Source organism: Aulonocara stuartgranti (genome assembly GCF_965226115.1).
Source record: "Aulonocara stuartgranti genome assembly, chromosome: 20".
NCBI lineage: Eukaryota > Metazoa > Chordata > Actinopteri > Cichliformes > Cichlidae > Aulonocara > Aulonocara stuartgranti.
This window is the reverse complement of record NC_138956.1, coordinates 11,313,553-11,338,328: the sequence shown is the minus strand read 5'-3', so window position 1 is coordinate 11,338,328 and position 24,776 is coordinate 11,313,553. Positions and strand designations below refer to the sequence as shown.

Here is a 24,776-nt window from a genome sequence, read left to right as displayed (position 1 = left end):
CCCTCCCCTCCTCCCTCCCTCCCTTTCTCCTTGTTGCCCCTTGCGCTTACACTGCATGCCGTTGACTTTCTCCCCCTGCTCCCTTAAGTCCCGAGTCTCTGGAGAACCCATCCGACCAGAGGTGAGTCTCTCAAAGCTATCAAAAATGTGGTGCTGTCGGCTTGCGTATCACCTCCTCATTCCTCCCCTTCCCTCCAGACAACCCCTCGTCGACCTCTCACAGGGCTAAATCCTCCTCCGCAGAGACAACACTGTTTCCATTACTGAGATAGAGTTACCAATACGAAAGGCAAAGAGCCTCTGCATATGCTTCAATAAATTCTGAAAAAGTTAAGAGCTCTGATAACAGCACAAATCCATCCAGAGCTGCAGTCTCTTTGCAATAGCTGTCCTCCCACATGGCTTTTTATTATTCTAAGCACTACTGCCACCTAGAGTTGAAACGTAGGTCCACACCCTGAGAGGCCTTTTTCAGCTTTGAAAAAAATCCGAGAAGATAAAACTCTTCCATTTCCAAAAAGAAACAGCATCACAGCAGAAATCTATGAAGTCTGCGGTGTATATGAGATCTAGAGCGCTGTGGGCCGCCGTTGTTTTATTCATGATATATTCAGCACTTTTAATAACCTTGACCTTATCACTGACAATCCGCTCCAGTGGAGATTTATTGGGCCCTGTAAGCTCTTTGAGGGTTTGCCAGGAGAAGGTTCACTAAGCTGTATTTTTTGTTAGTTTTTTTTTTTCTCTCTGGAGAAATTTTTTTTTTTTTGGTGTGTGTGTGTGTTCCTGTTTACCTCAGCAGTTTTGGTTAATCAAGGGGGTCGATGTTTGTAACCTAAGCATGTTTTTGGAAAAGAAAATCCTTTTTTCCCCCTCTGCTTCTGCTGAGGCGACTGGCATCATTTTTGGCATGAGCTTTCAAAGTTTATTTCCTCCAAAGTTAAATATCATCTTGCTGCTTTGTTTAGACATCATTTAATGGAAGATAAACAGGAAAAAAAAATGAAGAAAATCTCCTCGAGGTTAAGGAGAGCTGCTATTCTCATTCTCTCTGTATTCCCTCCCATTTCCTGTCCTGTTTGTACTCCCATGTGCTTCCCTGTTTGCTGTGCTGACTCCCTTGCCTTGTTGTCTGTCTTGTCTTGTCTTGTCAAATCTATCTCCAGGTCTGTGGTGTTGTTTTTTTGTTTGTTTTTTGTTTTAATTGAATCCACGTGTTGTTGGTTCTTTGTCGTACGTGCCCTCACCTTGTCTCTGTCTTTGTGTTTAAATACCCTTTGAAGACGTTGGAAGTAGTTCCATTTTGCTGATGTGCAAACAAATGTGCAGAGACTGAATGATGAGGTATGATTGCCTGGATGTCTGCTGTATCTCTGGTGGACTCACGGAGGACCTTTGTTAGTGTGTTTGTATGCAGACATGGATGTGCGGTGTTGTCTGTCTGTGCACGAATTCAGCAGAGGCACATTGCTCTGTGTACTTTTCTCGCGCAGCGGTGACAGTGGCTTACAGTGCCTCTTAAGGATAGAAGGGAAGTCTCCTAGTCTCTGCATCCAAATCACCCTGGCAGCTGTAGCAGTCAAGAGACGGGAGATCAAACAGCTGCCTAAACAACACACACAGAGCAATGCACAAAGCAACAAAGGAAGCAGTAGGCAGCAGTGCAGTTCAGGCTCAGTAGGATGTAGAAAAGCTAATAGCGAAACAGCCCCCTGCTACTCACCCAGCATCCTGATTCTCCTTCAAAATCCCGGTAACTCTGTTAGCATGTGATTGCAGAGTTAAAGCTACAAAGTTTTCTTTCTAAATATGTAAGCAAATAGAACCAGATGTCATCACAGGTAATGCACCTTTGAGACGACAGCACAGGACCCTTGCTTCCTATATGCAATATCCATAGGTATGTTAAAGATTAGAAATCTTTCTGATGTAGCAGACAAATAAATGAACATGTATTTTCTCTCCTTCTAGCGAGAAGGCTCTGCTGGTGAACAAATTTGAACTAAGCATCCGAACTGACACGACCCAGGGTCTGGTGCTGTGGAGCGGAAAGGGCGTGGAGCGCTCAGACTACATTGCCCTAGCAATTGTAGATGGACATGTCCAAATGACCTATGACCTGGGCTCCAAACCCGTGGTGCTGCGCTCTACTGTGCGTGTTGACACCAACAGCTGGATACGCATCAAGGCCAGCAGGTAAGACAGGAGACGATAGGTAACAGGGGATCAGTGATGGAAGCTTTTACATTTAGACCAGGATTAGAATTAATCCATATTGTGTTTGTGTTGCTGCACACCGTGATCTCCTGCATGAATCCTCGGCTACACAGCGATCCCTCACACTGAGATGACTCTGATTAGTTCCAGATTAACGTTATTTTCATGCCTGGTCATGCATGAGGATGATATTATGCATCAAATTGCTTTGACACGGTAATGAATGTTCAAAAAGGAAGAACATCCTGCAATATCCACACACACACATAGGCAGGAAATAAATGAGTAAAAAAAATAAGAAAAGTGAATGCGTATTTGTATGTGTATTTCCCTTTCATACACATCACTGTATTTTGCTCTGTAGATGACTTGCAAGAATGCTTGATTTAAAAGAATAGAAATACAGTATGAATAACATTGATATAGCTGCAAGCAGTGAAGACGAAGGTCCAAGCAGACTGTGAGCATTTGAACTGTCGTTGACCTCTCAGGACAGCTGTAGACATACCACATGCTTAAATTGCTATAATCTTAACAACTGGGACTTTCAAACCGTAGAACCTCTGCCTCACCAGAGAAGTGAAAATGACTTTGCCTCTGCAAAAACTTGGCTCACGAGACATATCATATATGCATACCTATGGTATTCCCCTTGTTTTATGTAAACTCAAAAGCTTCATAACAGTCAGAAAATGCATGTGATGTTAGTCTGAAAAAGTCTCATCGTTCATGGAGTTTCATGTTTTGTCACACATTAGTGAACCTCAGGGACATTTTTGTAACTTAGAGATTACAAAATGTGTGAAATCAATCATTAACAGATTTAATGCTTGAGACCTTAGATTGTGCAAACTTGCACTAATCCATGCAGCCAACTATGAAGTCTAAACCTGTTGCATATGTGTTGCTACCCGGAGGTGGAGTCTGATGCACTTTAATGCATAAGCTTAGTACTACTACCAAACATGGGTCTCAAGTGCAAAAAGTGCAAAGTGCAAAAACAAATGCCCTTCAGGCTTTTCCAGTAGTCAAGCCTGGATGAAATAAATGCATGAGTTACTTTCTCAAAGTCAGCAGGTGACAATTTTCGCAAGGGCCCACAGCTGGAAGGGGGTGGCTTTAACAACAGAATTTATTTGATCAGTTTGTCAGGACAGATGACGTTGTACTTACCACAAAACTAGTCAGTCACATCATAAACAGTTTTTGATACAGTTGAGCCTTGTCTATACAAACCTGTAGCAGGTGCATAGACACTCACCGACACTCACTTTCCTGTCTTCCTCTCACGTTCTGCCAGAGGTTTCTTAATGTTAAAAGGGAGTTTTTCTTCACCACTGTCGCCAAAGCACTTACTCAGAGGGAGTCATCAGATTGTTGGGCTTTTCTCTGTATTCTTAAACTGTCTTTACCTTACAATATAAAGTGTATTGAGGTAACTGTTGTTATGATTTGGTGCTATATACATACAATTTGAATTGAATTTATTAGTTGCACTTGCTGGCACTGGATTGGACCCCATTTTGCCTTCAGAACTAAATAATTTCTTCGTGCCAGAGAATCAGTAAGAGATTTCTTTGTGGGTATATCCTAGTAGATTTCTGAACCACGCCATGTTAAAAGTCCCTTAAATCACATTTCTTCCACATTTTGATGCGCAGCTTGAACTGCAGTAGGTCGTCTAGGCTACGTCTTAATGCCAAGGTGACATGTATGACCAGATATTTGTGTAACAAAGTAACAAGTAGTTGAAAATGTGTACCTAATGTAGTGGCCAGTGACTGTAGGTGCATGTGCAAGAACAATAAATAACACTTGAATTAGAGAAAATAACATTTAGTAAATGAATAATGGATAGAAGAGAAAAAACACGAAGTGTGCCGAACTTTTCTGTCCCATGGTGATGTCACTTTAATGGATTTCTTCATTAAAAATAAATTCATTGCCCAAACTCAACACCTTCCCTGCGACCCCTGCATTATCGTCTGTGAGCATTTTACGTTCGGCATAGCGGCGACTGGTCACGTGGGGGGATAATTTGTTCGGTTTCATCACGTAAGGCGGGAATAATCGATCCCTGAAAAGCTGCTCCATCCATTTCAAACAGGAACTAGGCCAAATCTCATCCCAGACTAACAGGGAGACCGCATGAGAAGATGACATCATTTCGATGGTAATGATGGTGTAAATCGCAGCATGTGGCATACGACTCACAAAGCTGCATAGCTAGCTGTGTTTGTGGCTTGCCTCTAATGACAGTCTCTCTGCTGGAAGCCCACTTTAGCGGGGTTCAAATCAGCTCTGTCTTCACAATTCTTAAGTGTGTGCTAATGCGCCACATGGAGCACCTCAAATAAATGGTGCTCTAACGGCATCTGTTAGCTGGTAGACAGGCACGTTTAGAACACTGCTTGGCAAAGGCAGTTATGTGAGTGCTTAGTATACTGGCAGTCGAGCAATAGAGTCTTGATGCCTCAAACGAAACGAAACTGCAATTTAAAGCTATTCGCTGTGACACACACGTACTCACTTCCAGTGCCCTTCTCCTTTTGTCTTTCTCCTCTTTAGAGCACTTCGAGACGGCTCTCTACAGGTTGGCAACGAGGCACCGGTGACAGGGTCATCACCTCTGGCATCAACACAGCTGGACACAGATGGAGCACTCTGGCTGGGTAGGTGGCCACACATGCAGGAAAAAGTTGAACTCTTAATTCAGACTTGAAAATGTGCCTAGCTATGCCATACATAAAGCATGGCAATGCTTGTAATTGTGCAGAATAGTGCTTTTTCATCCTAGCCACTGGTTGGGCTGCCAAAAAGTGAGCAATGAAGTCAATGCTTCTGGCAGGTGAAAAAAAGATTGCAGTTTAGGCAAAAAAAAAAAAGTCCAAGCCTATTCAGGTATTGAGTTGAGAAATGAAAGGCTATCTGACTAACTCCAAAGTTGTCTGCTCTCCTGAATTGAAAATGACCAAAGTCGGCCCGTTATCTACCTCGAGTTCAATTTAAGCTGAACTTGGCTCAGAGAAATCGTTTTTGAAAGAACACACACAGCACCGCTGGATTGAACATTCTGAGGAAATAACATTGAAGACGGGCAGCAAAATAAAGTCAGACTGTTCTTTAAAATGCACAGTGCGCAGCGAAAAAAAGACGCAGGTCTGTGAGGAGAAGCAGCCCGAGTGACATTTAAAGAGCCTCGCCGCATGTAAGAGGTGTGCTCGTGCTCTCAGGTACACGTACACAAACACACATGGGGAGGCAGCGCAGTGGAACAGGTGCTGAGCGAGCCCTGCAGCAAGAATATATAATCCTCACGTAGCCCTCCCATCGAGAGCCCTTCTCCCTTTTTAAATCCCCTTTTCGCTGTTCATCATTAATTCATCTGTAACTCGCATGAAATTAGCCCTGTCGACTCCTGATTCTGAGGCACACAATCCGATTAATGTGGGCAGGGACAGGGGATGTAAAGAGCTCAGCGGGAATGTGAACTCTCGGCCTCACAAAACATGGAAGAGATGGAGGTGCGGGGGTGAAATGAGTCGCACGGGCATCAAGTAAAGAGGAAAAGGGATGCAGGAGGGTTCTGACCCTGTAGATACCAAAGAGGGAAACAGAAAAGAGGGCTAAATAGGTAAGGCATGGAAAATGAAGCTATGGTCTCTCTCCCCCTAAGAACAGATTCAAAATAATTCTCAATAAAGATGTTTCACACTGTCTTAGTGAGAAAGACACTAATGACTACTTTATGTTTGCTCAAAACACCATCAAAAGAGGAACCTGAGCAGGCACCCAAAAATTAGGAGAGCTGGAAGAATTACACCCGTAATGATTTGAGAGAGTTTGCTAAAGGTGAAATTGTGGTGGTTAGACGACTGGCTCAGAGCATCTCCAGATCTGCAGCCCTTGTGAGGTGTTCCCCGTTGCAGTGGTCAGTGTCTATTAAAAGTGGTCCAAGGAAGGAAGTCTAAGGAGCTTGGAAAGAAAAGCGTCTGGACTTCTTTAAGTTGTTTGAAGACGTTTCACCTCTCATCCGAGAAGCTTCTCCTGGGTCCGGGTACGGTTTGCCCCTCTGGGGGCAGGGGTACCTGAACCTGGCATATAGAGTATGTTTGGGGAGTGTGAATGTGTGTACAGTGTCTATTTGTGTCTGTCTCCATGTCGGGTGAGTGCTGAGTATTTGTTTGTGTATATGGAGGTGGGAATGCATGTTTGTGTCTGTGTGCGCCTGTTCGTCTGTGTCTTTATGTCATCTTGGGTCGTAGACTCCACCTCTCTGGGAACATCTCAGGCTCTCCGAGGTATGGAGGCCTATCTCCCCTCACCACACTCCCTGCCAGTGCCCGATGCCCTCAGATGTTGGTGTGTTGGTGGTTCTTGGTGTCTGGGGCTGGGCGCTCATGTATGTACCGGGCACCCCATGTACCGGCCTCTGGGCCTGAGGCCCGGTCCTTTCTGGCACAGCTGGCTGCCGGCAGAGCCTGCAGGCACGTCACTACAACCCCCTCTGGCCTCTGCTCCATGGCTGCTGGGTGACCTCTCGTTTGGAGCTCTCCTCAGATCTTCCCAGGAGGGTGGGTCCTCGTATTCTGGGGCCTGGATCTCCTCCACCTGCTTCATGCCCTGGGGGACGGGGCTATGGCTCCCCACACTCCCTAGCAGATCGTTACATGGAGAAACCTTTTGAATACAAGTGTGCCGATCCACACAGGTGTGCACACAAGTGTACACACGGGTGTTCACAGACACAAACTTCACCTTTCTTGGCTGCTACCTCAAAGCACATTGTGCGCTGTCGATCTTGCGTACTGCACACTAACATGTAAGCTATTAAGACTCGACTGTACACTGTGATCGTGTTTTCCTTCGAAACAGTAAATTCCGTTGAAGCAGCCTTTCAACGCCTCTCTCCGTCTCTCCTTAGCAAAGCTGACCCAGACAACAAAGTAAAGCTAGTTTTCAGCTACGAGCCCGACACGGAACCTAACGTATTAGCCAGAGGTCCCATTACTACGGTTCAGAGCCGCGGACCTGTTTTATATACGCGCGGAATAGTTTTCCATACGAGATCGCGGCAAAAAGTGCAGCTTTACCTAATGTCCACCCTACTGTTACTCATTTTATATTAAGATTTTAAATCTATTTGGTATTGTTATGGCGAGTTGCCTTCAGTAATAGTAATAGATCACACAGCAATAGTACATTCATGTAGTTGTAAAAAGCATGATGATATATTAAGTAATCCAAAGTATTCAGAATACGTTACAAAATACATTTTGGGGATGTATTCTGTAATCTGTAGTGGAATACATTTTAAAAGTAATCTTCCCAACACTGGTTGTGGTCATAAGTTTATATAGCATTTATCATGGGCATGAATATCATGCTAGTTTGGGGTGTTTACATTATTTCTTAGAACTGTTCTTTTTCCAGGGTGAGATAATTCTACACCATACATCTTTAATGACTTTAGAAAACAAGAATTTGGTGCACAAGTTTGAAATTATTTGGTATTTTCTTAAACCACACAGGATCACAAATATTTAAATAAAGGCTAAACATATACACCCCCACTAATAATTGGCTTAGGAAGTTGCCCATAGATCAGACACTTTTTGTAGCCATCAACAGGCTTCCAGCATAATTCTCTTTTTGGCAGAATTAGTAGAGTTTATTTAAACTGGTTGGTTTCCTGGCACAGACTCAGCTTTTAAGCATAGTCCACAATGTTCAATAGATCAGATTCTACCTTTAACATCTGCAAACGTTTCTTTGAAATAAGTACGAGAAGAAGTGGGTAGTTAGCAGCTGTATACAAGTGGTGGCCCAGAGTTCGAAAAACACAACAACATTAAAAAAAAAAAAAGTGACCATTTCTGAAATGTTTTGTTTTTAGTTTTCTTTTGCTTTCAGGATGCTGTTGTGTTTTGTACCTCAGGGCCAACTCAGCTATGAGCAGCAAAGAGCAGCACGTATAAGAAATCAGACTTCTATATACACAAAGGCTGCCAGAGGGCTGAGAAGACTAAGTGATGGACATGTGATACACGGGGAGTTTACAGCACGGCAGTGAGCACTTAGCACCAAAGATGGAAACAAATTAAAAATAATGAGGATGTTAAGCATTCATCATTTTATACTCCGTCACCACCTTTCTTTTGTAGTGTTTATTTTTTTTTAGTACTTTATACACCGTGTCAAATTAAAAGAACATTCTCTCTTCTCTGTCTGACTTCAGTTCTGTGTGACTGCCGTGCTAGGCTCCATCTCACTTTGATCACGGCAGTCTGACAAATACACTGTCATCCTGTCATGTCCATCAGCTGGTGTCATAGTGAAAAATATCAAAGGCTGTAATACAACCTGACAAAACCATGTAGCTGCTTTTGTAGTTTGTACCAAAATATTTCAAAGGTTGGCTATTTGATGGATATTTCCAGTTTAATTCGTTGCAAAAGCCGAACCCTTATCCCGCTGTTTGATCTTTAAAGGGGCACTACACTGACTTTTAAGATTAGTTGACTAGTTGTGCAAAGTATTTTTCTGCAGGTGAAAAAAAGAAAAGTTTAAAGTTAAAAAGGAACTGCTGGCTGATTTGACTGAAATAACCTTTTCAGTGACTCACAGTCAAAGTAACCTCGTCTCCTGTCCCTCCTCAGGTGGTCTGGAGGAGCTGCCGGTTGCCCGCCGGTTGCCTAAGGCCTACAGCACGGGTTTCGTTGGCTGCATCAAGGACGTGGTGGTGGACGGGGTGGATCTCCACCTGGTGGAGGACGCCTTAAACAGCCCCAGAATATTACACTGTTCCGCCGCCAAATAACTCCAGCAAAGACAGAAATATCGCAAGCAATGAAAAAGAAAAAGAAACCCTCCCACCCGCACCCTCTATAGCGCCCATGTCTCCTGCTGTAATTATTTTCTATTTTTGTATACTTCTCATCGCTTTTTATATGGAAAGAAAATGAATATGTTGTTTTCATTTTTGTTTTATATATTTTGCTCTTATCCGCACCTCCGTTCACAGTAAAAAATTCCTTTTCTTTCAAGGCCCTTCTTTTTTTTTTTTCCAAAAAGAAGGCACCTCGGTGAAAACCACAGATATTAAATCCATGTCACATTTGATGTTTTTAAAGAATCTTTAAAAAAAACCCCAGCCCTACCAGTTTTTTGTTTTTTATCATTTTTTATTCTCATCCTTTACTTGAACACGGTGGACCCTGCTGATGATCTCCGGTTACTGCCTTGTCTCGGTGCCATATCTGCCGTTCCACATTCCCCAAGCATGGCCTATACATCTTTGATAGACACACATTCCCTCACGAGAGATGGATGCTGTAGCCGGTGCGTGCGTTTCTTCGATGCTGCAGCCAGCTGCCGACTACAGTCAAGAAACTCTGTATTCAGCCCTGGTATTCAATCCACTGTATTTTCCTAATGGGACTTTTCAGAAATCAGTCAAGCTGCTACAGTGAGAAAGTACACAGTCATAAGCACTCGATCAACCCCATCTCACAGCACCCTGAAAAGAGGGAAGAAAAAGAAAAGAAAAAACTCTCCACTCGATCTGAATCCCATCCAAGCCTTTAGTTTTGAAATATGACTCACTAACACCGCAACCCGATGTGACGGAGAGAGAGCGCTGCGTGCAACAATGACTTGCATATTATTAGTCATAAGTCAAGACATGAATCACAGACATGGATAGATGTTATAAATATAGAGTATATAAATAATACCTGAGACTGTGAATATGTAAGATGGGTTCTCGTTGGAGAAATTGTGCTTCTCCTGTACTATTGTGCGTTCTGTTCTACAATCAGCAGATGAACTAATGATGACCACTATAAATGCATGCACTTCTGCAGTGTTGGTTTGAAAAATCTGGGGGTTTTTTTTGTTTGTTTGTTTGAGTCCAAGAAAAAGAATCTATTTTGAATAACTGGGAGTCGGGGGAGGGGGGCGTTTTTTGTTCTTGTTTTAAACGAATCGAGGTTCCTTTTTCTTCTTTTATTTTCACTTCTCAGTGATTTCAGAAAGTACAGGCTTCACAGACATCTTTAAAGTCTGGTCATTCCTCATTTTTTTGTTTTTTGTTTTGTTTGTGATAGATATATATTTCTGTATTATTCTCGGGAGCAGTTAGTTTTTGCAGGGCCTTTAATGGCGTCTAAGGGAAGAGTTATTACCATATCTGACCTTAAGGAGGTGCTGAAAGCAAAGACTGAAGAAAAGGACAGACAGAAAGGAGGCAAAGGGAGATCTTATCACGAGAGCCACTTCTCTTGGGAATGTCCTGTCAAACAGCAGTCAGTCAACACAAAGAGAAAAAATCTTCACAAAAAAAGAGAAAAAAAAAACTCTACCTGAGACTTAAATTCATGTTTTTGTATTTCACCTAGGAACATTCCTGGAGGAATCTTTTTTTTTTTCTTCTTTCGGCTGTTGAGTGAAAGAAAGAGAGAGAAAAAGAGAGGGACTTTGACGCTATTGTGACCCTTTGAAGCCATAGCAGCCGCAAAAAACTGGGAAAACATACATAATCCTTCAGTACTTGCGATCTAACCTAGTAACGCATGGGTTTGTTTAACTAGTGCGAATCCTGTACAATTCAGTGAACTGTTGCAACGTGGAGTCGTCTTTGCTGAACCACAATAAGCTTCAATGAATGACTGAAAGAAACTTGTTTTGATATGAGAACCTTGGCAATATTCTGAGACTAAATCATGCCTGTTCGTGGTTGAGTATCAAATGGTCTTGTACTTTTTCGTTTGTTCGTTTCCTTTTCTCTTAGGTTCCTAATTATCTTTCCCTCCTTAAAAGTCATCAAGCAACCTGTTTTTGTACAGCCCTGCAATTTTTAAGTGTAAATTTAGCAACAACGTGTGATCTGTGGAGGTTTATGTTTTTAGTACTATACACTGGAGCCATGTCTGACTTTTGTCTGTTCACCCACACGATGCTCTATACTTCTGTAAATGGGGGAGGAATAGCACTGAAGCTGATTGTGTGCGTCCGCACCAGGGCAGGAATCCCTCTTCTAGTGTTCCAAGATGCTTTTAAAATTCCAGCAGTCACTCTCTCAAAGCTTAAACTGGTCTTATTTTATTACACTCTTCTTGGAGTTTGACCACTTCAGGTGGAACCACTTGGACTCGAGAACACACACACACAAAAGACAATTGCAGTCCATGTATGGTTTGGATGGAAACTATGAATTGCCTTAAAAACCAGTCATCTTGAACTGCGAGCAGGTGACGAAGACGTTATCCATGTAACTGTTTTGTTACTTTAGCCAGTGTATTAGCCTCATTCTGATAATGTAAATGAGTAATACAAAATAATAATAATAATAATGACTATATTAGTAGTAATGCTCATACTCATATGAAAAAAATATCCCAGAGGGCTTACGCAAATATCCCATCTGGCTTTTTACAAAAAAAATCTTCTATTTACTGATTTTTGAATCTATTTTCTGTTCCTTATTTATGTCTACATGTGGATTACCCTCCATGTCTGGCCTCTGTAAACTACTGTCTGACTGCGCAAACCTCGTCAAAGGGCAGTGCACCGATAAGAGTGGCATGACCTGAACATTACTAACTTTATGACCTTTGTCTTGTGTTCCTACCACCATGAAATAAACCGTCAACCAAATGGAGTCTCATCTTGTCTGTCATCTTCATTTTGTCCTCATTTGTGCCACATCAAAGCTTAATATTTATTTTGATTACTGATTACAGGTCAGAACTTACAGCACTTACGTTTTCCTGCCACCCTGCATAATTCAGTTCTAATATGAGATAATAGAGTAGAGATCAAAGTTAGAGAATTATTCATGTTTACTTGATTTATTTTATTTTTTGCTCATTGGTGACTTTCATAGCTCAAACATTAGGGGAATACTAGGCCCAGTTGTGGCTATAGCACTCTTTTGGCAACATTTGAATGATTCATTCCAGAAAGTACAGTGATCTAAATTAGACAATAGTTTGCTATTTTAGCAGGAAAAAAGCAGCTTGGAAACTGAAATATTAATGGTTACAACTTTCAACCATTAGGAAGTATACAGGTCATTTTCTTGGAATGATTTTAGCACATCTGTGCTCGTGGGGCCTTACCAACATCTCACATTTCCCTGGTTCGATTTTGTTCTTTTCAACAGAATAGAGTTGCTAATCTTCCAGAGATTCCCAATTAAGTACGGATCAGAACTTTGGGCTAGTTATTTCATTATTCCAGCATCAACAGCTTGAATTGTTAAATTGTTTCACCCAGATAGCGGTGGACAAAATTGTTGGATTACTTCAAACTGATGGCAGAAAAGGAAGAGTGCGTGTATGAAGGAGCTTGTAATAAACACCTTGTCATGTAGCTGTGTAAGAGGTCACCCCAACTCAAACCAACTGACACCATTTCCTGTCTGAAAAAACTAAATCAAAGTTGTCATCACTAAAGAGATTTGTGCAACAAGCAGTGCTCCTTAGCAAAGGTTAGTGTAGCCTGCAGCTAAGTTGGTCACTGCAGACTTTGCTTTAAAGCTCACATATTTTCACGTGACGAGATGATGCACTGCTGATTTATGTGAACAACTAGGATTTTTTAAATATATATACAGGGGGACTTGAGTATTCTAAGAACTGGTGTTACATGAACAAGTGCCCTCAGCAACAACCAACTCATTATCGTTTTACCTAACGGGAATGGGCGTTTTGCTATTCAACTGAATGCTAACACAAATATCTAATCATCCAGTCACGTGGCCAAAACCCACTGCATTTAGGTAAGATAAGATAAGATAAGATAAGATAAGATAAGATAGAACTTTATTAATCCCTCGGGTGGGTTCCTCTGGGAAATTCGACTTCCAAAAAAAGCACAGCAACGACCGAAGTTACAGTTACAGAATTGTTATATATATATATATACACACACACACACACACACACACACACACACACACACACACATATATAAATACAGAGACAAATATAAATAAAATATACAAAGGGGATAAATAGAATAAATAGGAATAAAAAATAAAAATACAAGTGAATTGCACATTTCAAGTATTGAGTCTATTGCACTGTTGACTATTTACAAAAAGTATTGCACAAGGTATTGTACAGTGAGGTGCAGAGGCACTACAGCTTAGTTGTTCCCCCCTCCTTTGTCCTCCTGTTTCCCCTCCCTCTCCCCTCCAGAGAGGAGTTAAACAGTCTGATGGCGTGTGGGACAAAGGAGTTTTTAAGTCTGTTAGTTCTTGTCTTGGGGAGAAGCAACCTGTCACTGAACAGACTCTTCTGATTGTTTATGGCCGTGTGCAGAGGATGCCCAGCATTGTCCATAATGTCCATCAGTTTCTTTAATGTCCTTTTCTCTGCCACTGTCACCAGAGTGTCCAGCTTCATGCCGACCACAGAGCTAGCCTTCCTGATCAGTTTCTCCAGCCTGGAAGAGTCCCTCTTTGCTGTGCTGCTCCCCCAGCACACCACAGCATAGAAAAGTACTCCAGCAACCACCGACTGGTAAAACATCCTCAGGAGCTTCCTGCAGATGTTAAAAGACCTCAGCCTCCTGAGGAAGTACAGTCGGCTTTGGGCTTTTTTATACAGGTGCTCTGTGTTGCATGACCAGTCCAGTTTATTGTCCACCCACAGCCCGAGGTACTTGTACTTGTTGACCACCTCCACCTCCTCCCCCTCTATCTGAACCGGCAGTGGACCTTCTCTGGACCTCCCGAAGTCCACAACCAGTTCCTTAGTCTTTGAGGTGTTGAGTTGCAGGTGGTTTGTGTGACTCCATGCGACAAAGTTCCTCACCAGACTTCTGTACTCCTCTTCCTGATCATCCCAGATACACCCCATGATGGCCGTGTCATCTGCAAACTTCTGAATATGGCATAATTCAGAGTTGTAGCAGAAGTCAGAGGTGTACAGGGTGAAGAGAAGAGGGGACAGCACAGTTCCCTGTGGTGCTCCTGTGCTGCTGACCACAGTGTCAGACGTGATGTCCTTCAGCCTGACGTACTGTGGTCTGTCGGTGAGGTAGTCGGAGATCCAAGCCACCAGGCAGGGGTCCACCTCCATCCTGTTCAGTTTTTCTTGAAGCATACAGGGCCGGATGGTATTAAAGGCACTGGAAAAGTCAAGAAACAGGATCCTGACCGTGCCTTTTCCCCCATCCAGGTGTGAGTGGGCTCTGTGTAGGAGGTACAGGATGGCATCCTCCACTCCGACACCCGCCTTGTATGCAAACTGTAGTGGGTCCTGGGCATGTTGTACCTGTGGTCGGAGGAGGTTGAGGAAGAGCCGCTCTAGAGTCTTCATAAGATGTGACGTCAGTGCCACCGGTCGGAAGTCATTCAGCTCATTGGGCCGGTTCTTTTTGGGGACCGGGACGATGCAGGATGTCTTCCATAGGGCGGGCACTCTCCCCAGTCGCAGACTGAGGTTGAAGACTCGTTGTAGCGGCTCCCCAAGTTCAGCAGCGCACGCCTTAAGCATCCTAGGACACACCTTGTCTGGGCCTGCTGCCTTTCTGGGGCGAAGCTTCCTCAGTTGCCTCCTGACCTGATCCACTGTGACACTGGGAGGTGTTTGGGAGGAGGGGAGGGGGGGAGATGTCTCGCTGCTGAGAGAGGGATTGGAGGAGGGGGGTGTCATGGTGTCAGGAAGGGGGGGAAGCGAGGGAGGCAGGAGAGTGGGGAGAGGACTCTGTAGTGAAGGTGAGGGTGAGGGTGAGGGTGAGGGTGGGGGGGTTGTGGGCTGGTCAAACCTGTTGAAGAAGTTGTTGAGTTCGTTTGCCTTCTCCACAGTCCCCCCCACTGTGCTTTTCTTGGTGTTGTGGCCTGTGATGGTTTTCACACCATTCCAGACCTCCCTCATATTGTTCCTCTCCAACTTCTGCTCCACCTTCCTCCTGTAGGTGTCCTTTGCTTCCCTCAGGCAGCGTTTCACCTCCCGCTGTGCTGCTTTCATCTCCTCCTTCACTTTGCTCCTGAAAGCCTTCTTCTTCATGTTGAGGACAGCTTTGACTTCCTGTGTTACCCACGGTTTGTTATTAGGATAACACCGTACCGTCTTAGCAGGGGCGACCGTGTCCACACAAAAGTTGAGGTAGTCTGTAAGACAGTGTGTCGCCCCCTCTATGTCCTCACCATGTGGGCTCAGGAGCACATCCCAGTCTGTGGTGTCATAGCAGTCTCTCAGAGCATCCTCCTTTTCTGGGGTCCATCTCCGGATGGAGCGCGTTGTGACAGGCTGCCTTTGGACGAGGGGTGTGTATTGTGGTATGTAGACATGCTGCTGCTGGAGTTCAAACTGAGCATCAAAATGAGGGAAAAAGGCTATTTAAGTGACTTTGAATGCAGCACTGTTGTTCCATGACTACAATACTAAGACCAGGCTGTCTGCTGATTTACTGGGTCTTCCCCACATGACCATCTCTGGGGTTTACGGAGAATTGTCCAAAAAAGTAAAATATCTACTGAGCAGCATTTCTATGAGCAAAAATGCCGTCTTGATGCCAGTGGTCAGAGGACAGGGGACAAGACTGTTTTGAACTGACAGGAAAGCAACAGTAACTCAGATAACCAATCTTTACAACCAGACCATCTCTGAACACAGCACGTGGGACCAGATGGACCAGAGCGTGTGTCGCTCCAGTCAGCTAAGAACAGGAAACTGAGGATACAATTCAAATGGGCTCTAAAACATTGGACATTTGAAGATTGGAAAAATGTTGGCTGGTTGGATGACTGGGGTCAGAATTTAGTGTAAACAACATGAAAGCATGGATCCGTCCTGCCTTTATCAGTGGTTCAGGCTGCTTGTGGTATTTCCATATACAGGTCAGTTTTAAAATATTTTAAGTGCAGTTTAGTGGAAACCTTGAATATCAGGATCATTAGTCTTCCACCACAAACTGAGGTAATCACAGCTCTGTGCTAACAAGAGGCTTCTGCTCACATTCAAAATATCCAAAGCCAAGCAGTTTTTAAGAGCAATTAAAGCAAAAAACACGCTCGTAAACACGCCTATAAACAACATTTTTTGGCTAGAGTGATATTTACTTCTTATAATTCAACTCATCAAACAGCAGTCTGCGGTGGCCTGCTGCTAATTGAAAGTCCCAGATTCAAAAAGAACAAAAAGTAGCTGCTGCACAGCTTCATACATCATTCAGCGCATCCCAAATCTGTCTCGAGCATTTTCATTAAGCTCGAGATTTAATGAGTTTAATTTATTCCTCGCTAATGACAGAGAAAGACACCGCATCTTGTGTTAATTAAAACTATATGAAATGCTGTGGATGAAATAGTTTTGCCCAGTGAGGGATCCTACTGAGGGAAAGATCATTTTCGAGTTAATAACTGCAAGTAGTTTGATTAAAGGGTTTTTCTTTCTTTCCAGGAATTAAATCAAAACAAAACAGAACATGTACACAAGGAATTAAATGATGATCCCGGGTGGCTCACGGAGGAGAGAGCGGGGCGTGGACAGTTTCAGCTCAAACCTTTCCAGGGAGACGGGATTCACTGAAACTAGGAGATGGAGGAAGCTCATTTTGATGAATGTGTTGAGAAACCGAGTGGCTCTGAGAAGAGCTGAGTTTAGCAAGAGCTTTGGAGGTAGACAGAGGATTTTCAGATTTTTTTTAAGCACATGTTGGGGAGTGCAGTTTGTTCAAAGGTCAGAGTGGAACGCATTTCATCAGATCATACCTAAGCCAAACACCATGGCATGATGGAAGAGGCTGTTCTTTGAAAAATCCTGACTAAATTTGTGTTTTGGGACATGGTCGAACACTTCTTCCCTCTGTGTAAAAGGCTTCCCACCACCAAGGTTACAGTTTTGTTTGTGTTTTTCTGTTGTTGTTTTTTTTAAATGTCTACATGGTAATAAAAGTTCTTTATCTCTGACTGGGCTCCAGCTGTCCAGTTGCATCACTCTCAGTGTAAGACCTCTTTGTTTGCCTTTCCAGACTTCTTCCAATCTTTGTGCAGGCAGATTTGCAAGTCTCAAGGCAAAAATGGGGGTCAAAGGTCATTAGCATATAGAAGCAGCCGCCTCAGGGTAGAGGGGACATCCTGGTTTCCAGGCCCCGAGGGAAACTGGGCTTTGTATTCTCAGGTCCATTTACACCCCCCTCTAGATTCAACAGGACACTGGGTCTGCAGGGTGATAAAAACTGAATGAGTGCAGCTATTTGTAATACCTCCCAACACAAATCACACACAAACTCTTAAGCCTGACTGATCGTGTTCGCCAACACATGCAGAAGCCAAAGTCAATTTCTACCACTTGTCTACTAAAATATGCACCTGGAGGTGCAGCACAAAATATACAAAGGGCATCCCAGCCAATAAATGCTAATGACTTTGTTTTTCAAGTCTCTCTCGCTCAATTTTAACACTAAAACAAGTTATTTCTCAGCGTCTTCATGAATTTCCACCAAGGTATCGATCATTAGGTAATGTCCTCCCCATAATGCGGCGGGATAATTTTTAGCTGATCACCGCACCTAAACAATAAACTGCGTTCAAACCCATTCATACAGCCTGAAGCACACAGCACCTGATAAAGAGAGAGAGACGTCTACTAGAAATTCCAGAGAGAGCAGAAATTCCCACTCTATCATCTCTGTTTGTCTGCAGGATGCAGCAGAACACTGGGTCAAACAGTGGAAATGCAAATCCATACATGCGAAGCCTGTGAGCTCACAGACAATTGCATAAGCCCATCCATCCTTAGTAGATTAACCTCCACTGATAACCACAGGCTGGTGACGTCAATGCTGCTCTGCCTCAGTGCTTACTCCACTCCTGCACCACCAGCACTACCATTCTTTATGTATGTGTGTATATCTGTATGTTAATGCTAAACAAATAGATAAGCTTTATCTGTAAAGACAGTAGTTGAGCTTTACAATTGTGCAGACAAAAGAGGTTGATTACTAATAAGTTGTTTAAAAAAATCTGTTTTATATTGTTACTTTACAGCTTCACTATCCTCCTACTGATAATTATATTAAACATTAACAGTTAGCACAAGCAGCTATGGCGACAGAAATGACAGCTGACAGCAGCAAACACGCCACTTGTTTTAAGTTAAGTAGCCACAGGTGTGCAGTTTTTAGGTGTTTTTGTTGTGTTTTTTCAGAAGTGAGGGCTTAACGATCTACTTTTGGTTATAAGCTCCAGACAGTAATCTGGGGCTAAAATATCTTGAAGTTTGTCAGATATGACGTTTGGTGTGCACCACATTTACACAGGTTTCTACATCTACTCCCCCAAAAGAAACACCTACAAACCAGTGTCGGAATTAGTTTGTAGAAATAATAAAATAAATAAATCATTTGATTTTTTTTTAACAAGAGAAGTGGAAGCTTGAAATCTCAGTTTTTTAAGGCGAAATAAAATTGCAATTCAAAAGTAATATACGTTCAAGAGCCTGACATAAAAATGAATCCGCTCCGGGTTTCCCTTTTACGCCCCCGTCCCTTAAATGAGGCCTTTGTTTTGAAGGTAAAAACCGGAAGGCGTGTCGGTAGTTATGTGTAGCCCAGCACGCAGGTTCAACACATCCTCTCAGTGTTCACAACAACTCCGCGGAGCCAGAAGGGGAACGTTTGAGGGCACTTGACAGCTTTCAGAGACTGCTATGACATCTCGCAGGTGAGCTGGAGTTTGCTTTTTAAACTGTCACTAATCCCACTGTAATATTTCACAGCCCGCGCGAGCCTGCGCGAGCCTTCTCAGATTATCACTGCACGAGCGGTCAGCGATAGAGAGACAGCCAGCTCGAGAGCAGGGCGCCTAAACTTTTTTCCCCCCCGTACCACAGACCCCGTTATTACTTGAAGCCTCGCCTTTCCAACTATATACAAAGAAACTATTATAGGCTTGTGTTTTAAATGTGAGTTTTCTCTGAGATATAAGACCGATTTTACTGCTCTAACCCGCCTGGAAATGCTTAAATGTTTAAAAGAAATTGGAAATTATATCAAATTTCGTGACCTGCTACAGTTAAATAACGCTCCTAAGCCTGGACCTCACTGTTTCCAGGCTGTTATAGTAATTCACATTTTCATTTTGTTTTTAGAACTACAATTTTTTCCCCATTTGTTTCCGAGAAAGCAAATCCTTATTATTATAATAATAATAATAATGGATTGGATTTATATAGCGCTTTTCAAGGCACCCAAAGCGCTTTACAATTCCACTATTCATTCACTCTCACATTCACACACTGGTGGAGGCAGCTATCTCTTTATTGCACACACTTGGTAATAACTGGCAGTTCAGACTGAGGAAGAATAAGTGAACTTTTGTTTTAAGAGTTTCTCTAAAAGCTACATGGAGTCAGGTAATCTAATTAATAAGATTGGAAGTGCCAGTTGTGCTAGAGGTGTCCTTTCCTATAAATACAGGCATGGAAGGTGTGCAGTTCTTGTGAAACACTCTCATAGGATTGTAGAAAAGATTCACAAAGCTGAAAAAGGCTAAATATGTTTCTAAAGATCTGGGTGTTGTTCAGTCCACAATAAGACAAATTGGCTTCACACATATAGGAAATTGTTGCTATACTCCCTCAGAGTTGGTACCGTGCAAAGATCACAATGTGCCATCCTGACAGAAGTGGAAAAGGTAACGATATAAGACGACAGCAAATGGGAGTTTGGGTTAAAACATAGAGCGATACCAGTAAGGAAACTGCTCATCAAAATGCTGTGTCTAAACTTTGAAGGAAAAAAAAGAACTAACAAAAGGTTAAGTTTTTCCAGCTGTGATTACTAAGTGGATTTAATAATGTGTACGTGAATTGTACACGTGTGTTGTTAGTTTACTGACAGTATTTGTCTGTAACGATCTTTGCGACTTTTATAGTCTAATCTGTTTGATGGGGACAGGATTGCCTGCTTTCCATGAATTAATACTGAGGCAGACATGTCACAAAAAAAACCCCTTGGGCTGGATAATATGGATCACATGTACATCTGTGGACTAGTAATGATTTGTAGATCCTCCTGAATGATTTCTCTGGCTTGAGACGGGAAGATTTAAGTACTGCAGCAGGCAGGCTGTACTAAGGGCTATAAAAACAAATGGGTTTATTGTATGCAAAGTGTTAGATTTGCTCATGGATGATCCTCTCCAGTTTCTTCTTATGGTTATTTTTGAGGCATTTCACATACTATCGAGAAATTAATCTATTATAAGAGACTTGAGATGGGGAAACAGCTTTTCTATACAAGGTGACTGCTGACATTTTTGTTTTTCCCCTCGTTTGCCCATGATGGCTGTTGTGGAATCAAGAAAATGCAATGTTGGCAGCTAGATTTTACTGTTGATACTGATAGGTTGGATCATGTTAAATTGGTGGCAGACTTTCAAAATGAAGAAAATGTATTTACACTTGAAAGATTCCACGTTCGAGACTATGAGGAGACACAAACCCAGTCTTGGGAAGGCATGAGTTAGTGTATTACTAGCACCGGTCCCAAACCCGGAGAGATGGGAGGGTTGTGTTGGAAAGGGCATCTGGCAGAAAATCTGTGCTAACATGCAGATCCATCCGCTGTGGCGACCTCTTGGGAAATGAGGGAACAGCCAGCTCCTTCATTTGTACAGCACTTTTCTAAGCTGCAAACACAAAGTGCTGTCCATAGGCAGCATAACGGTAAGAAACAACCATCAGTGAAATAAAAGAAAAAACACGAGCAATATGCAAGTACACAATTAAGCATATAAAATAACTTTACAAAACATCCAAAAGGCAGAATAATAAATAAAAAAAGAAACTAAAAATTATGGGTGTATTGTGGAAACAGAAAACTTGTTGTCAAACAAGAAGGCAAGTGTGTTTAAAAACTGTCTTAAGATAGGACTTCAAAGCAGAAACTCTTTCGGCAGATTGAGTACTAACTGGAAGACTGCATTAAAGTGGAGGTGCCAGTACAACAAACACTGTGTCACCCTTTGACCTTAATGTGGACTCTGGAACGGCTAGCAGAACTAGCCCAGCAGATCTAAGAGGCTTTTTTTTGGATAGTAAGGAATTAAGAGTTCATTACTGTACTCTGGCATCGGGCCATGGAAAGCCTTATAGGTCATGAGTAGCCTTTTAAAAGAAACTGGTAAGCAGGAAGTTACAACTGGTTTTCTTCAGAAGTCTGGCTGAACAGCTTGAAGCTGAGTTACGCAGGTTTTCAGGTAGAAAAGCATGAATAATTTTCTACGCCACTACAAGATAAATTTGCTCTGATCTGTGGAAACATGCTTGAGTTAAAGCTGTGCACAGTTTGCCTTTTCATTGTTTGGCCAACCGTCTAATGCTTTGTTTCATATTAACTCATGTTTCATACTGCTACTATATGCTTCAGTATATATTATTTACTAGCCATTACAGTTGAACTTTTGCTTAAATAAAATATGGCGGTGGTGATGTTGCAGCACCTGCATCCCTTGCACTTGTAGTTCTAGTTAGACCTTGGTATGAGAATATACACACCGTGCACAGTTTTGTTTATAATAGTGCGGTGTTTGTCTCAGCTTTGCATAAGCAGTTGAGTAAAATTGAAATCTATGGTAAACTTGGAAAAGTTTGGAAAAAAACTGTTGCGGTCATGTTGGCGAGTCCATTCAGTTTGATGTCCCCCCCTCGTTATTTATTTGGTTTTGAATAAACACATAAAGAGCTTAACCAAACAACGTGTGCGCACATGGAGACTTAAAGTAGATGAACCACGTCTGCAAGTTAAAATAGAACCAAAAGACAAGTAATAGTTTGGTAACTCACTTTAAAATTTAACTCGTATCCCAAACACTGAATATGCTTCGGATTACTGGATTAAATTAGTTTTGGATAGATTGTGTCTAGTGATGCTCTAGAATTTCAGTAGTGCTAGCCAGTTAATTTCTTCAGTCAACACGGGTGGGGAAAAAATGCTGTCGTTTCTGTTTTTAGGCTCAAGTTCATTATTTTTCATGCAGCCAAGTTCTTGCATTTTTACAGACATTAGCAAAAATCATAATGAACAATTGTTAGTTAGCGGACACTAGCGGCAACTAAGTCCAATTTCTCTAGAGGTCAATGCCACCAGGCTAAGAGGAAGGAGAAGAAAGCACTGAGCACTGAGGTTAAAGCGGTTTTTATCTCTGCCAGTTTCTATGCCTTGCCGCTGGTTGTCCTACATACACTGCAAAAACTCAGAATCTTAGCAAGTCTTATTTCTAGTCAAAATAAACTCATCACACTTAAAACAAGACAAAATCAACTGAAGAGTAACATCTCAGTAAGATACATTAACTTGTTTTTAGACAGTGGATCTTGAAACTAGAAAATTTTCACTTGTTCCATTGGCAGATTTTTTTCACTTAATACAAGATATTTTTGCCTGAAATAAGAGAAAAATCTGCCAGTGGAACAGTGAAAAATTTCTAGTTTCAAGATCTACTGTCTAAAAACAAGTTAATATATCTTACTGGGATGTTACCCTTTAGTTCATTTTGTCTTGTGATAAGATTATTTTGACTAGAAACAAGACAAATATACTTGCTAAGATTCTGAGTTTTTGCAGTGTATGACTGCTGCTCCGCAGCTCTGTTCTGAACTTCCTGAGCTGAAATACCACAGGGGAACAATACTACAATACGTGCCATCTAACCAACCCACTCTGTTGTTGATGATATTACTCCGACACCCCATATCAGGAAGGGTTTTAGTTCATAATAATATTGTGGCGGTCCGGAGTTTCCATGTATTTTGTTATTATTTCACTGCAGGTCTGTGGCGGTTAAATCATAGAGGAACGATCTGTACTGTCCCTCATTGTGACTGTACCATAAATTTAACAATCATAAGGCATTGTAATGAGTTCAGCATAACTGTGGGCCCAGAGAAAGATGTAATGATGAATCACTTTACATCGCACTTCCATTTCTGTTTTGCCAGTTGCGTCTGTGTTGCAAACTCTTTCCACTATTGGAAACCACCTCTGCCCCTCTTTTGTTTATGGAACAGACCTCGTCTGTCACTGAAACTCATTTGACCAGCTGAGAACAGTGAGTCAGTTTTTTCGATAAGCCGACAGGAAAACAACAGCCCATGTGGAGGAATAAGATAGCACTGCCAACATTTCCATGAGTGCTCTGAACACACTTTTTTTTTTTCTTCTTTAAAACCAGATACATGCTTTTATTTTATTCATTTATACAGGCGCAAAACAATGCTAATAGACTACACTAGACAAAACATTACATGCCTGCGGTCTTTGAATCCCACATTTAAGGGTAACCTGCTTAAAAAGCAGAAGGGACATGTTTTTTTTTTTTTGTTTGTTTTTTTTTTAGGTAAATGCTAAATATTTGATGTCTAACGTATCAGAGCCTCATTCCTCCCAGACTCATAGTTGTGCAAATCCGAGCTCAGCTTTGATCAGGTTAATACCACCGCTACCACTTCTCTCTGTAGATAGCAGACTTTGAATATTAGTCACGCTTATCTCATGATTCAGTTAAAAAGTGCTTTCTCTGGTAAAAGGTAAGCTGGAGAAAATTAGTTAGTGACTCCCCTCTGACTAATATTAACCATCTAACTATAACGTTTCACACTGACACTGTAGCAAACTGGGGATTTGATAGAAAGATAAATCCCACATGTCTGTTCATTGCTGCCGTGTTAGCTATGCTTGTCTTAATTTGGACAGATTTCAATCTGAGCATATCAACCAGTTACCAATTTTCTTATCAGCCAAGTGATCCTGCAGTCTGTTAGACATGTAGAACATTAGCAAATGTGGATTAAAACATGCAGAAAGTCGTGTGTGCAATATGAATCTATGTAGTGTTAACCGCCAACCTATTTCAAGCTTACAGGTCTTAAACATGAATTACATTTAAACTAGCATTCCCTGGGTTTTGCATAGTAAAATGAGGTGCAGTAAATCTTAGCAAAGTATCAGCACAGGCTGCATTTGCATTAAATGATAAGCTTGTGATTGATAACATTTTCCTCTGGAATAAATGCCTAAAGCAAGCCAGTGAGCAGTACCTTTATAAACTGTTAAGCCCCTTTAAATTTGTTTGCTTTTATTGTAGCGTGAGAGAGAATATCTCATAAACCATTTTATATTACCATTTTGTTATTTAAAGATAAAAAGCGAGGCATTTAGAATTGCTTTTTCTACATATTTTTTGCCGTTCACAGTAACAAATCTGGCATTTAGTGATTATAGTAATTGCCTTCCATATCTGCTTCTGTGATTTCTATATGGTTTAAAAAAGAGGCTTGCATATGTCTGTGGAAAAAAACACAAGTTATTGATTAACCACTAATGTTTGGTGCTTTTACCGAGAGCTTCCCAAGTCCTATTTAGTTGATGTAAAACTCTATCCCCTGTGCTACAGTATAACTTGTTTTTGCGTGCTTAGAGAATTATGATTGCCCTCAGTTATTTTTAACAGTTTTGCTTATCACAACAGGCAATTTTGTAATCAGTGAGTTATGTTTTGGCTTGTATGTGTAAGTAACGTTGCTGTTTTGTTTTTTTCATTC

General features: G+C 41.9%; 2 protein-coding genes across 5 annotated transcripts in view; both read left to right on the top strand.

Moving 5' to 3' along the window:
* Positions 1-11,878, top strand: part of agrn (agrin) — a 268,675-nt gene extending 256,797 nt beyond the window's left edge. For all 3 annotated transcript variants that reach the window (XM_082517913.1, XM_082517914.1, XM_082517915.1), the window contains 3 exons: positions 1,972-2,196; positions 4,786-4,889; positions 8,877-11,878. In XM_082517913.1, the coding sequence (XP_082374039.1) occupies positions 1,972-2,196; positions 4,786-4,889; positions 8,877-9,037 (490 nt within the window). In that variant the 3' untranslated portion in view covers positions 9,038-11,878. The remainder of the gene's footprint in view (positions 1-1,971; positions 2,197-4,785; positions 4,890-8,876) is intronic.
* A 6,869-nt stretch (positions 11,879-18,747) lies between these two features.
* The window catches only part of ptpn11b (protein tyrosine phosphatase non-receptor type 11b), a 36,546-nt gene continuing 30,517 nt past the window's right edge, over positions 18,748-24,776 (top strand). For both annotated transcript variants that reach the window (XM_082520148.1, XM_082520147.1), the window contains exon 1: positions 18,748-18,895. In XM_082520148.1, the coding sequence (XP_082376274.1) occupies positions 18,882-18,895 (14 nt within the window). In that variant the 5' untranslated portion in view covers positions 18,748-18,881. The remainder of the gene's footprint in view (positions 18,896-24,776) is intronic.